The 12,353-nt window shown below is 36.2% G+C and overlaps 1 protein-coding gene across 1 annotated transcript; it reads right to left on the bottom strand.

Moving 5' to 3' along the window:
- Positions 1–2,325: 2,325 nt before the first annotated feature.
- Positions 2,326–6,299, bottom strand: LOC114713338 (rhamnogalacturonan I rhamnosyltransferase 1). The gene is made up of 8 exons (XM_028897961.1): positions 5,219–6,299; positions 4,587–4,654; positions 4,394–4,482; positions 4,142–4,307; positions 3,696–3,985; positions 3,364–3,568; positions 3,123–3,280; positions 2,326–2,931 (listed from the first exon to the last, which is right to left on the bottom strand). Exons 1-8 carry the CDS (start codon positions 5,559–5,561, stop codon positions 2,679–2,681), a joined length of 1,572 nt encoding a protein of 523 aa, XP_028753794.1. The 5' UTR covers positions 5,562–6,299; the 3' UTR covers positions 2,326–2,678.
- Between the last annotated feature and the right edge of the window lie 6,054 nt (positions 6,300–12,353).

The following is a 12,353-nucleotide window of genomic DNA, read 5'->3' as shown; positions in this document are numbered from 1 at the left end:
GGATCCATGACTTGAGGAGAGGTGGCATAGTGAGAAAAAGAAGTAAAAATGTGATTATCACACCCAGAACATAAACTTACTTCAGTATTAAAAAAATAATTCGAGAATGGAGGCACGTGAAATTAAATATTACTATCTCTGGTCCTGAGCCAGTTGACTAATTTGAGGAGATTAAGGAAGTAAGTTGAGTTAATTATTTGTCCTAAATAGGTATTGTTTTTCCTAAAATATCTTTGCTAATCAAGTGTATTAACTAAAACTATAATTATTAGAAGGATTATCTTGAAAAAAATTGAGTAAATATGAAAAACAAAGTGGATTGGGGTCTTATATTTAAGATTAAAATAAAAGTCAAATTGGGTCCTTATATTAAGGACCGGAGGTGGTAGTTCTTAATGGTACTTTGTCATTGACGTGCTGATAACAGTCCAAATCTACGAGTTAACAAGTCATAAAATGCTTGGATTAGAACTTAAAGTTTTGATCAAGTAAAATGTAAGGAATATGGTGAAGCCTAATAGAACCACATAACAGCAACTACGAAGCCTCGTTGGTGAAGAAGATTATCCACTGCAGACTCAGATGCAGATTCAGACCATGACTGACCAAAGAATCAATCACTTTAAACACAAGCATTTGGCTCAACCCTAGACAGCATCTCGGTATAGGCTTCAGCAGCACATAATGACTTGTCAAATGGCTGGGTTCTAAATTACAAGTGGTTTCTTGGATCCTTCAACCTAGTTAATTAATTAATTGAGGAATTAACCTTGTAAATCTTGAAAATTTCGTGAGAACTTTCTTGGGATCTTCTTCAGCTTTCTATATTCTTCTTTCCCCCAAAGACGATCCTAGATTTCTCCAACTTATAACAATATTGTTAATTAATTTAAAATTAATGATCCTGTGATCATTTTGGCTGATCAACGAAGCAATGTTTGGAGAGCAGTTTCCATCAGTCCAGCCTGGGTATATCATGACTCAGTTTCGCCGACTCCAATTCAAACAAGATACTTCTAACCTTTTATTAACCATTTTCGACCAAATGAAAAACTGAAAAAGATAAATTTTTGAAGTTTGGTTTATTTGAATATAATATAATAATAAAGCCTAACTTAGCAGTGTTCCATTAAATCCATAGGATTGAAGAAGATGGAGGTGTCTGCCACTTGGTCGGTGTCAAAGAAGACATAGTTTTCTGGGAGAATTTTTCAAAGTGGTGATCCACTTCTGAAAAAGGCGAAGCACACAGCTTAACCACTTTCATGTTTGTGGCCATCAAATGTTGGAATAAAACAAAAAGATATTGATAATGTAGAATTATATGATTTTCCACCGTTATGCGCCTCACAACCTTCACTAGATTATATAATTTCAATGTGCACTTGTGAATAAATAAACGCGCCAATTATGTTTTTTTTTTCTCCTTTTAGTTTATCAAATTTAAGTGGCCATCATTGCATCACCATTATGGGAAAAACCATCTTTCGGTTAATTAATTAATTGTTGACAATACTTGTGTGCTGGTAATGCTCCATCCCAGTGCATTTGGAATGAGGAAATACCGTATACGTTTCTATTGTTTAGAAAACTTAAATTGGAAATAAATTATCTATCAAATTCATTATAAAATATTTAAACAAATATCTTGATCAGACTTGATTTCATTTTTCATTTTTGTTTTTTTTAAAATCAATTTTTATCTTGGTGGTTGTCAATTACGTCTGTGCTTGATTTTCGTTATTTCACATTATAACTGTACGTAAGATATGACAAAACTTGATTGATGCCAAATTATAATGCTATAAATGATACAATGTTCATATGATACGGCAATTTCTTCCACGAATTCGACCTCAAAACGTAATTTATTAAAAAGTAAAGTTACATTTAGCACCTAACACTCAGTATTCTAAACCCCTTTTTTTTTTTTGGTATTAAACTTCCTAATACATTGTCCTAATAGCACACAATATTTTAACTTAATTTTTAGTGCAATTTTGTCTTTAAAGTATTTTTCTCAATAGCAAGAAGCACATAATGACTGTTATTTTAAAAATATTTCAAATTTTAATTAAGTTCATAATGGAACCCCGACAATTTCTTTATTACGAGGCATCTTCCAACAACCACATAATGCAGGAGTACATCATTAATGGAATAAACCTAGAGCAAAAAACAACTCCCAGAGGGACCACCAGCAACTTTTTCTAATTGGTTCGTTTTCATTCATCTCTCGACCTAATCTTTATCAAATTATATTACAGGCTATATAATACATAATTATATCAGGCAAAGGCAATAATAATGCGGGACTAACAGGTAAGCTTCCAAGAACTGCAGGTTCCATTAATCCAAATCTGTATAACAATCTCTCTCGTGTACAATGCAGTTTAATAAGCTCTCGCCCCGCAATGTCAGGGTAGCTTCTATACATGAATGTGATTGGGATTATTTGCAATATGTAAAAATATATATAAAAACTATTTCCCGACTGCTGTTTCACTTAACCTCCCCGAGCTTTTTAAAATTCAAGATCAATTGCCCCTTCTAAGACAAAAAGTTGTCATCTTGGCTACGAGCCTGAGATCGTGTAGATCAGTATGTGGTAGAAAGTCTGAGCGCACCATACCAGGAAGCGACACAGGTAAATCCCATTATTTTCCCAAATACATTTCTCACGTACTTCTGAGTGGATCATCGTCTTGTGAGTGCTCTAAGCATTCCTCAGGATTGGCATAAAAATAATCCTCTTCTTTTGGCCTGTCAGGTATTACTATTCTTTTGCTTGGGCTGCCCATCCGACCCGCATGAGATCTCTTCACAGCTGAAGAGAATTCATCCCAGTTTAACACTCCATTATGGTACTGATCGATCAAATCAACCAGGAGCTGTCTGTCCAATAAAATTGTCTTCTTGAACCCAAGATATCTGTAAAAGCATTGAAGGGGACCAAGTCATTTCACTAAAAAAAATGAAATATACAGCTATGATACATAATAAAACCAATTTGCTATCGTAAGTGGAAAGAAGAGTAAGGGGAAAAGAAGAGTAAATCAATAACACAACTGACACTTTCCAATGTACTTCAGAACAGAATCGAATTGTCAGCAGAAATGTACCTGCGATGACCTTCAACTACTTTGGCCATATTTCCATCATACGTGGGGACAAAGATATCACTCTCTAATGAGACAAGATAATCCAGTGCTGCCATCTGAGATGAATGATTTTGGAAGAACTGAAGGTCAGATGGCTCTAACAGCGTCTCCTTCCTGACCTGTTTCAACGAGTCCGAATACAAACAGTTAGAAAGGGGAAACAAACCAAGAGGAATTTGCCCTTAACTTTTGAAGTACTCACCAATCTTGGATACTCTTTTGCAAGATTTGCCATTCGCCTTTGCCCACCATATATTTCCCCAGCTGCAATGTAGATCTGAATGTTCTGATCAATGTCAAGGGCCCTAAGCGTAAGGGCTGTTTCCTCGGGTGTTAAAGGACACAAACCGTCTTTTCTTTTCAAATCAGAATTTATTACTTTTTCTTTCCACCAAGGATAAGCATATCTGCCAAAGATAAAGGGATAGCATTATGAGGCAAGCACGTAGAAATATACTTTCAACACCCACAGTGAATACTGACTACTAAAATTTGAAAATTAAAGAACAAACTGAACAATGCAGATTGGCTGACCTCATTCTTGTCAACTCTTCCACCTCTTCACTGTTGCAACCTTGAGTACACCCAGAAAATGCCAGCATATCCATCTCATACCTCAAATGAAGTACCAGGAATGGACCATTTTGCCGCAGCAGCTTGATTACCTTTCTACCCAACCCCTCTATTTGAGAAGTAAATCTCAGGGCACCAAAATTAACTCGACAACGCAGTTTTTGAATATCTAAGGGTTGACCATTATTGGCCAATCGAGCATCAGTTCGATTCAGATGGACAACTTTATACTTTTGTATCAAAGGTAGAATCTGAAAGAATCAACAGGTTGATTGATTTTAGTTAGCAAACAAAAGATATTTAAATAACATAACCAAGAGGCCAAATAAGAAAGCTACATTCACAAGCTAAGTTGAAGTTTTTCCAGATAAGGAAAACTAAAAACATGTCACATAATGAAAACTGACCTGGTTCTTATAGTATGATATGTCAGACCAACTAATTGGTGGCATGCTGTAATGTAAACCCTGTTCCACTCTCAGCTTAAGTCTTGGGGGCAACTCTTTTAATATCCGCACCTCATCTCTCAAGGAAGTAATAAAATGATCCACATCGAATATATCTTGGAACTCGCTGCAAAAGAAAGTTGTAAGCGGTCATTAACATTGGCAAGGCCGTTGTCCGGTGAGTCATGTACCAAGATGAGATTGAAAACACACCTGGGATCAGCCCAGAAGGAGGCTTTATCCAGTTCAGGTACAATAAGTGTCACATTCAGATATCTAGCGATCGCTACCATGTCACAAATCTGTACAGCATACACATTTAAGAGTTAGTAACAGTCAAAGGTAAGATGGCAACGTATTTTAGTTGCACCAACAAGGTAATGCCAATCACGTGTGAACCACTCACCGCTGATCGCATTTGGTTCAGTCCTCCGTTGCATGAGACCATCAGGTAACCGTTATTTTTATAAACTCCTGGTTACAGGCAGGATTTTAAAAACAACTTTAGGTGAAGAAACAATAATAAGCACCACGAAAAAAGGAAAAATACGCATACGAAATCAAAGAAAACTGCAGAAAGAAAAGGGAGGGCGAGGAGTTGATTTGTAAAATAAAGTATTAAGGACATGATTAAATCTAAGGACAAACATCTATCTCACAGCAACAACTGGGATGTATAATTCAATCAAGATGCCAAAAGTAACAACTGAAGAAGACCAGGGAATATGAATAGCTTCGACTTTGGAAATGCATCAATTCTTTAAAATTCGCACATTTCCATCCATACAGATGGCATCAGAGGAAAGGAAAGTTGAGAATTGAAAAGCCATACAAAACTGTTTCCAAAGTACATTCATCAAAACAGAACGTAAAATCGACACCTCAAAATTTCGAGAAACCGAGCGAAACAGCGGAAGATTATTACGCTCTACGACAAGAGTTGAAATTAACACAATTGTGGAAATCTCAGCCCAACAAGAATGACTGCTCTAACGTAAATTGTCCCTCTGCGAGGAATTTGATAAATAGATAACTCACTCTTAGGTGGGAGAACTCTGACAGGGGTCGAAGGCAACTCGGCATCCATCACAACGGCCGCGGACTCGTGTGTAAAACAAGAAGGCCAGCCCTTCAAAACCCTTGGCCCCCATATATCACCCAACGCCGTTAACTGAACGATGCACGTCCAAAGTATAACCGAAGTTGTAGCACGTATCATCCACATCTTCATTTTCGACCTTGAAGACACGGCCATGGAATTTTTAAGCTTCTCCACCCTATTCTCCCCTAATGTCTTCAATCCCATGAGGCCTCCTCTAAGCTTATCTCTCTTATCTCCAAAATCGTCGCACTTCTTTCCAGTCCTTTCGGTCCTGCACATCTCAACGCAATGCCTTCACACCAGTCAACCTCACCGACTAAAAACCAGCGAAACCCAACTTAAATGCAAGGTTTTTCAGCTCCTTCTACAACAACATGGACATTAATTTTCTCTCAATTTGGTCAATGCAGGACCCAGAAAAGAAAGAAAAAATTGCGATGGAATTGTAAAACTCCGAATGTAGATTCAATCAACGAACGTCTTTTTTGTTTTCCCCCTTTTCCAGCTTCCTCCAGTCGGAATCTCAAAGATCCGACCTTGCCAAAAATAGTTCCGGATCACGACTATATGGCTAAGGACCTTCTCACCACCAATGCAAACAAAAATTTCCCGCGTACTCAACAATTTCGAGTCCAAGAAGCACACCACAAGCCTTAACTCCAAGGTGCATTACCATCCACTCGCCTTAAGATTTGAGCAATGAACGAAGTCTCTCAGCAGAAAAGCCCAGCGGCGCTCATCAAAATCGAAACCGCACAGGAAATCGACAAGATCTTTCCTAGTTGGACAACCCCACAAGCTCAAAGGTCCTCAATAAACCGGAATGATCGCCGGGCACTCGCGGCTCGAATGGCCGGCGAGTAACCGGGTGCGAGTACAATAATTATTAGGGGATATGAGTGCCAAGCACAGAGACACATAAAAAAGAAAAAGAAGGCGAGAAAGGAACCGAATAAAAACGCGTCGCGAGAGAGGGGAGAGATCCAACAATGACATTCATTCACACTCACACATGCGCCTTCGCACGCAAACAAGAGCATACACACAGATGCGAGCCGCGAGGCACTACATCAAAACCAGGGTTCACGGTGTTTGGGTTAAGCTCGATCCAACGATCATAAATGCCTATCATATGATGGGCCCACAGCAATTCATTTCTCTCTCACAAGTGTTCGCCATCCATCCGTCCAGCTTCGCCGCGTGGCGATACTTCATTGCGGGCTTTCTGAACTGAATGCGGGAGCCGTTGGATCTCGAGACCATACCAATCCGGTTGTCGACGCCGACAATATATCGCGATATTTTCCGCGGATTTTCCGGTTACGAGTCAACTCTCATATCCAACGCATCCATAAAAAGGAAAAGTGAAATATATTTGGACAGATTTTTCTATTTTCGTTGGGACAAAAAAATTTCCTAATTTCACACGCACATCGCAATTAATATGCATATTGATGTGCAGGAATAAATTAGTAACCCGGTGCGCGAGAAAAATCACACACAGTTTTTGCCAGGGACATTCAAATTCCTTAATACGATCAATTAACGAAGATCGTTTTCTATGTGGTAATTAAGTAGTTGCTAATAAACGGATCATGCGAGAACTACGGCTCTTTATGATGTGAAGAAACCAAGTTTTTTTTTTTTTTGAGGGGGGGGTCCAAAACACGTCAATGTGAAGTAAAATGCAAATAAGTAAATAAAATGAGACAAACACATAAATGACGGCATGGAAGGCGGCAGGGCTGCCCAAACAGGAGAGTCAGGAGTCTATGAGATTGGCAATCTTTACTCCCTTTCTTTTTTGAAAATTATCATTGCCCTCACAAATGAGGGAATCCAGCTGTAATAATTTAATTTATAATTTTCGGGGAAAAGTGTTTTTTTTTTAAAAAACAGATTACGGTGACAAGCGGGAACGTGACATGTCATCGCCGTCAAGAATTCCGTCGGCTGTTCGCCGGTTGTGACACGGTCGATGAAGGAGAGGTCAAAACGGTCCTTTGATTCGGACCGTCAGATCTAGTTCGAGGACAGGTGTCACGGGCGTATGTCTCCCCGTACTTACGCACCAATGGCAGATGAATGACAAACACACAGTCCTGCACCGGCAGCGTACCACACCGCGTCCGTACGAAGTGGGTCCTACAAGGGGGTGGCTTTTTGAGCTTGAGTGGCGGGTGCAATGCACGGTTGAATGGGAGCGTGTGTTTGAGAGGGGGAAGTAAGTGTGAGGGGGTTGGTTAGGGATAAAGACGGTGCCACGTAGGAAGTAAGAAGCATTGACTAACACAAATATTTTAAAAAAATCATATAATATATTATATACTAAAATTAAGTAATTTGTATTTTTTTAATTCTTTTTAAGTTAGTTAATTACATGTCATATTGAGGATCGGAAATAAGATTAATGAATCATGAGTATGAGTACTTAAAAGTGAATCATATCTTTGTTCACGATAATATTGAGCAGCAGCGTAGGTTGAGTGAAATAGGCAAATATTGGAGATACAAGAGCTGAGGAGCGGATCATGTGTATTGGGATTAAACAGCGCGCGCACACTGAGAATGGCAGAATGCAATGAATAAGCATGTGTCAAATAAGTCAAAGGGAAAGGCATCATGTGGAACACTGGAATTACACCGCGAACGTTAAATGTGAATCATATCTTTGTTCACGATAATATTGAGCAGCAGCGTAGGTTGAAAAATTCTCTCTTCTTGACCACCAAAAAATGGAATTCTCTTGTCAATTTTATGAAATGAGTCAAATGTTAATAGTATATGTTTGAGACGGAGATGTTATAGATGTATACTCCTTCCAATCCTAAATATAAGATTTTTTTTATAGTGTAATTTAAAATTACATTACAAAAAGAGTTTTATATTTAGATTCAAGATATATTTGAATGATATGATATAAATAACTTGTAAAAATTGAGGACAAACAATTCTCAAACCATTTATGGGAATTGATGAATGGCTGGTAAGACGTCAGAAAGAGGTGGGGGGGGGGGCATCCAAATCTAAAAGAGAGGCATTTAAAGAAATACGACGACGGACGACACATAATAAGGTGCGGTTGTGGAAGTTATTAGCCACTTTTTTTTTTGGCCGAGTGGTTAGTAGAAAGAACAAGAATAGCAGAAGACATGGGGGTGGGTATAATAAAGTGGAAAATGTAGGAGGGGTGATGGATGAAAATGGGGGAAGTGAGGACATATCTAAAAGAATTTAAAAAAAGAAAAAAGGATGAAAAGAAGAGGAATTGGTGGTAGGCGTAGGTGAGGAATGTCACAAGCATGAATGAAAGGCAGCCGTATTTCTCATATATGCATATCAAGGCCGCCTCCTCTAGTATAGGTCATGACCGACCCATTATCCAACCACACAATGAATCAAACACAGACATTTATACACACACACACACAAGTAATAATTTGTGAGTTATAATAATGAAGGAAGGTTGGGTTGGTGATGATATAAGAAGCAGCAGGAATGAGAGGTTTGGGTGAATATGGGGGCATGTCATGCTTGTTCATGATAATGATGGTGATAAGGTAGGCGCACAAGGAATAACACTTGACCGCCTCTCTCTCATTCTTCGGGTATCACGGGATCCCTCCCAAACACTGCCTTCCATTCCGTCCTTCTTATTCACTTTTACGCTCCCCACACCCGCCTCTCTGTGTCCGTGTGTATGTATATTATAAAATATGGAATTAGTTTTGATGCTTTTCATTTCAATAAGAACTTTAAACTCGTCAAATCTAAATATTTTATTCGACTAGTTCATATTTGGTTTTTTATTTTATTTTTAATTATTTAAAATAATTATTTTAATATACATAATTTAAAATAAGGATAATCTCTTAACTATCATTCTTTCAAAAAATTTTTTTTTCCTATTTTAAAATAATTAATAAAAAATTTTAAATCTAAACCATCTAAATGAGATATAAACGGTCCACATATGATAGTTTAGAGTGTTTATTAAAGTGACGAGTGTTGAAACTGGTTCCTATAATATATATGAACCCATGGTTTAAAGACGAAAAAAATTATTGTGCATTTCTATAAAAAAAAATTCTAATCGTTAAAAAATTTATTGGATTGCCAATATTAATATGTTACAACCCTTTGTCATTGTCATTGTGATCGATCACTTGTTCTGAATTTTTTTTAAAATTATTAGAGCAATTACTTATAGGAGACTACATGGTAATTTTCCCTTTTAAATATACATATTCAAAAAGATGTTAGGAAGATTTTTAAAAAAAAATTAAATCTGTGAAGTCTTTTGCGCCTAACATGTAATTTATTAAAAGAATTATAATGAGATCTAAAAAAATAGTTATTAAAAAATCTCAATAATAACCTAAGTAGCCTGTAATGACAAGTTGTAAAATAAAAAATGACAATTTTTTATATTTGTTTTATAATTTTTTTAAACCTTATTGTAATTTCCTCTAATTTCTTCCGTTTATCTTTTTCAACATATGACGTAATGAACAAAAAGAACCATATATCCAAGCTGTATATGGAGAGTTATGAAGTTTTGGTAGTGAATAAAGGGTGTGGGTGCTTCTGAATTCTGATTCCTTTCGTATTCTAAAAACATATCCAACTTGTAAAGTTAGCCCTCTGCCCTCTTTTAATTAATCCCCCCCCCCATCATTCATTTTCTTCAATATTTTTCTCAAAAACAGAAAACAACAACAATAATAATAATGCAACTCATTATCCACACACACACAATTCCCCATTTATTATTATTTTGTCATTTTTTATGGCAATTCCTTCAACTTTGAACATATATGCCCAAGCCAAGTCAAGCCCTACGACTTGTTCAGTTGTCCTAGATTAAAGTAATCGTCACTTATATGTAACGGTTGTGTCTGATCTATTATTCCATATTGTATTTATATGTATGACGTCCTATTTACTATATATAAGCAATCTATATATAACAAATCCTTTTATCTGTGTCTCTATATATATTATTGTCATAACCTTGCTTTTCCATCTCGTGGTAAGATTCTTATTTCACTTGTTTTTTTTAATATATATTTAGACTATTAACTTTTTAATTAAAATATGAATACTGTAAAATTTCTTGTAGACTAGTAGACGATTTATAGAACTTGCTATTACATGATTATATTCTCCTGAAAAAAACAACGATTTACAATCCTATTGAAGGATCTCGTTTTACAGAAATATAGAAAAATTATATAAATATGCTATCAGTATAATAATGCAAAAACCAGAATAAATCATGTTATTCAGAAAGTCATGAATAATGCAATTAATTCTTTTATCAGAGAGCCTGCAACTAGTTATAAAGAAAATGAAGCTTACATAACCAATAACGACTTAATAATTACATATTTTTGTGTGTGTTTCTTTTATTCAGAGAGAGCTTTCTCGTTGATTATTCATCCTGAATAAAATTATAAAAGGCAATAAATTAGCAGAATGGCGTGGGACTAGGAGGTTTGGAAAAAGATCAGGATTTGAGATGCTTTGCTCGACAATAATAATTGCATTTCATTTTATTTTTAATGTACAAACGGCTGCTTCAATTTTTTATTAAAAAAATATGATGGCAATAATTAATTAGTACTCCGTATTCATTATTCAAGGAGGGTATAACTGGAAGGAACAAGTCAATTTCTGCTTAATTCGGGCCCACTGGTTTGCCCTGTAACATTTAATTTGATGAACCTCGAGAAGATGAATGAATATGAAGAATCAGCTAGTAATTAATTTAAACCCAGGATTTGATCTTAATTAGGACTCATTAAAAAATAGATAAGCAAAAACACGCGAAGTTGATTTTTTTCCCCCTGACCTCTCTGATAAAGTCAAGATATTCCATACACTATACATTCAATAACGACGCATGAGACTGATTATTAGTACCTGTTTGTAAATTTTATTGATAAAAAAGACGCTGGGCAACTCATCTTCAATATGTGCAAACCTTATTAAATTCTGTATAACATATCTTCAATTGCATAAAATAAAGACTGGTTCCATTGCTCAGTACAACTTTCAAGCAGGTCATTTTAACTAATTTTTTTCTGTATCTTTCAATTTATGGAAAAACAGTTGGAAAAAAAAAAAAGAGAGATATGGAGTCATGGGATTCTACCTCATGACAAGAGAACACCAGGATTACTCTAATAATTGCAAAATGTGAGCCTTTAACTTTAGTGAATGTGAAGTGACTCGTTTTACCAATCAAAAGGCACATTGACTTGACTAGAGGTTCAAAGGCCTCTGTAGTTAATTGATTTTTCTCAATAAAATTCCCTGTAAATTAATGTTTATAAATAGAACACAGCTGAAAAAGTTTGCATTCACTCTCTCTCTCAAAAGAAAAGCAGATGAGAAAAAAAGTGAACAATAAAGTGCAACATCAAAGCTCCTAAAGAATTGGTCACATGATTTATGCATCCCTATTGAAGTTGCAATTAATAAGCAAAAGGTGGTCGAGAAAAAGAAGAGGGGCAAAAAAATAGTGTGAAATTATATTGTTAGCTCTTGGCAGAATATTCCAAATCATCAGAAAAGACGAGAAATGAAACATGGTATATTGAAATCTTCAAGGCAAACATAACAAACACATAAAAACAAAGCTTCTTGTAAACAAGGAAGATGACAGTTCGTGGAAGAAAAATAAAAAGAATAAAGTAATCATGCGTAAAACCTTTTGGTTTGATAAGGATTTTAAAAAAAAGAAAAAGAAAAAATCATGCTCCTTGTACAAAGAGAAAGATGGGGAATAAGAAGGTTGATCTAGATCAAAGGGATCCATCCAGTGAGTTTCTTGGGAACACTTTAAAAAAAACTTGTGAGTCAAGCCAAAATGAAGGAACCTAATCAAAAGTTACGACCAGTTCCTGAATTTAACTCGAAAGCCCAATTATTAATTGAAAAATGGGGCAAGAAAAGAAAACCACAAGAAGCATGCGGCATCAAATTTGGCGATTTCAGATGATGATGATGATGAGATGGAATTTCCCAGCATGCTTGTCTTAGACGTCACTGCAGAGCTGGAGGAAA

Source organism: Neltuma alba, unplaced genomic scaffold (assembly GCF_004799145.2).
Source record: "Neltuma alba isolate B1F8T4 unplaced genomic scaffold, ASM479914v2 tig00011422_pilon, whole genome shotgun sequence".
NCBI classification, from domain to species: Eukaryota; Viridiplantae; Streptophyta; class Magnoliopsida; order Fabales; family Fabaceae; genus Neltuma; species Neltuma alba.
The sequence above is the reverse complement of the archived record's forward strand: the minus strand, read 5'-3'. Positions and strand labels throughout refer to the sequence as shown.

Excerpts from the sequence above, each read along its gene's own strand:
- LOC114713338 (XM_028897961.1), bottom strand. The coding sequence starts at position 5,561 with ATGTGCAGGACCGAAAGGACTGGAAAGAAGTGCGACGATTTTGGAGAT. Across the intron at positions 4,655-5,218 it reads CAGAGTTCTCCCACCTAAGA|GAGTTTATAAAAATAACGGT; the intron begins GTGAGTTATCTA and ends GCCTGTAACCAG. Across the intron at positions 3,281-3,363 it reads CAAAAGAGTATCCAAGATTG|GTCAGGAAGGAGACGCTGTT; the intron begins GTGAGTACTTCA and ends TCGTTGAAACAG.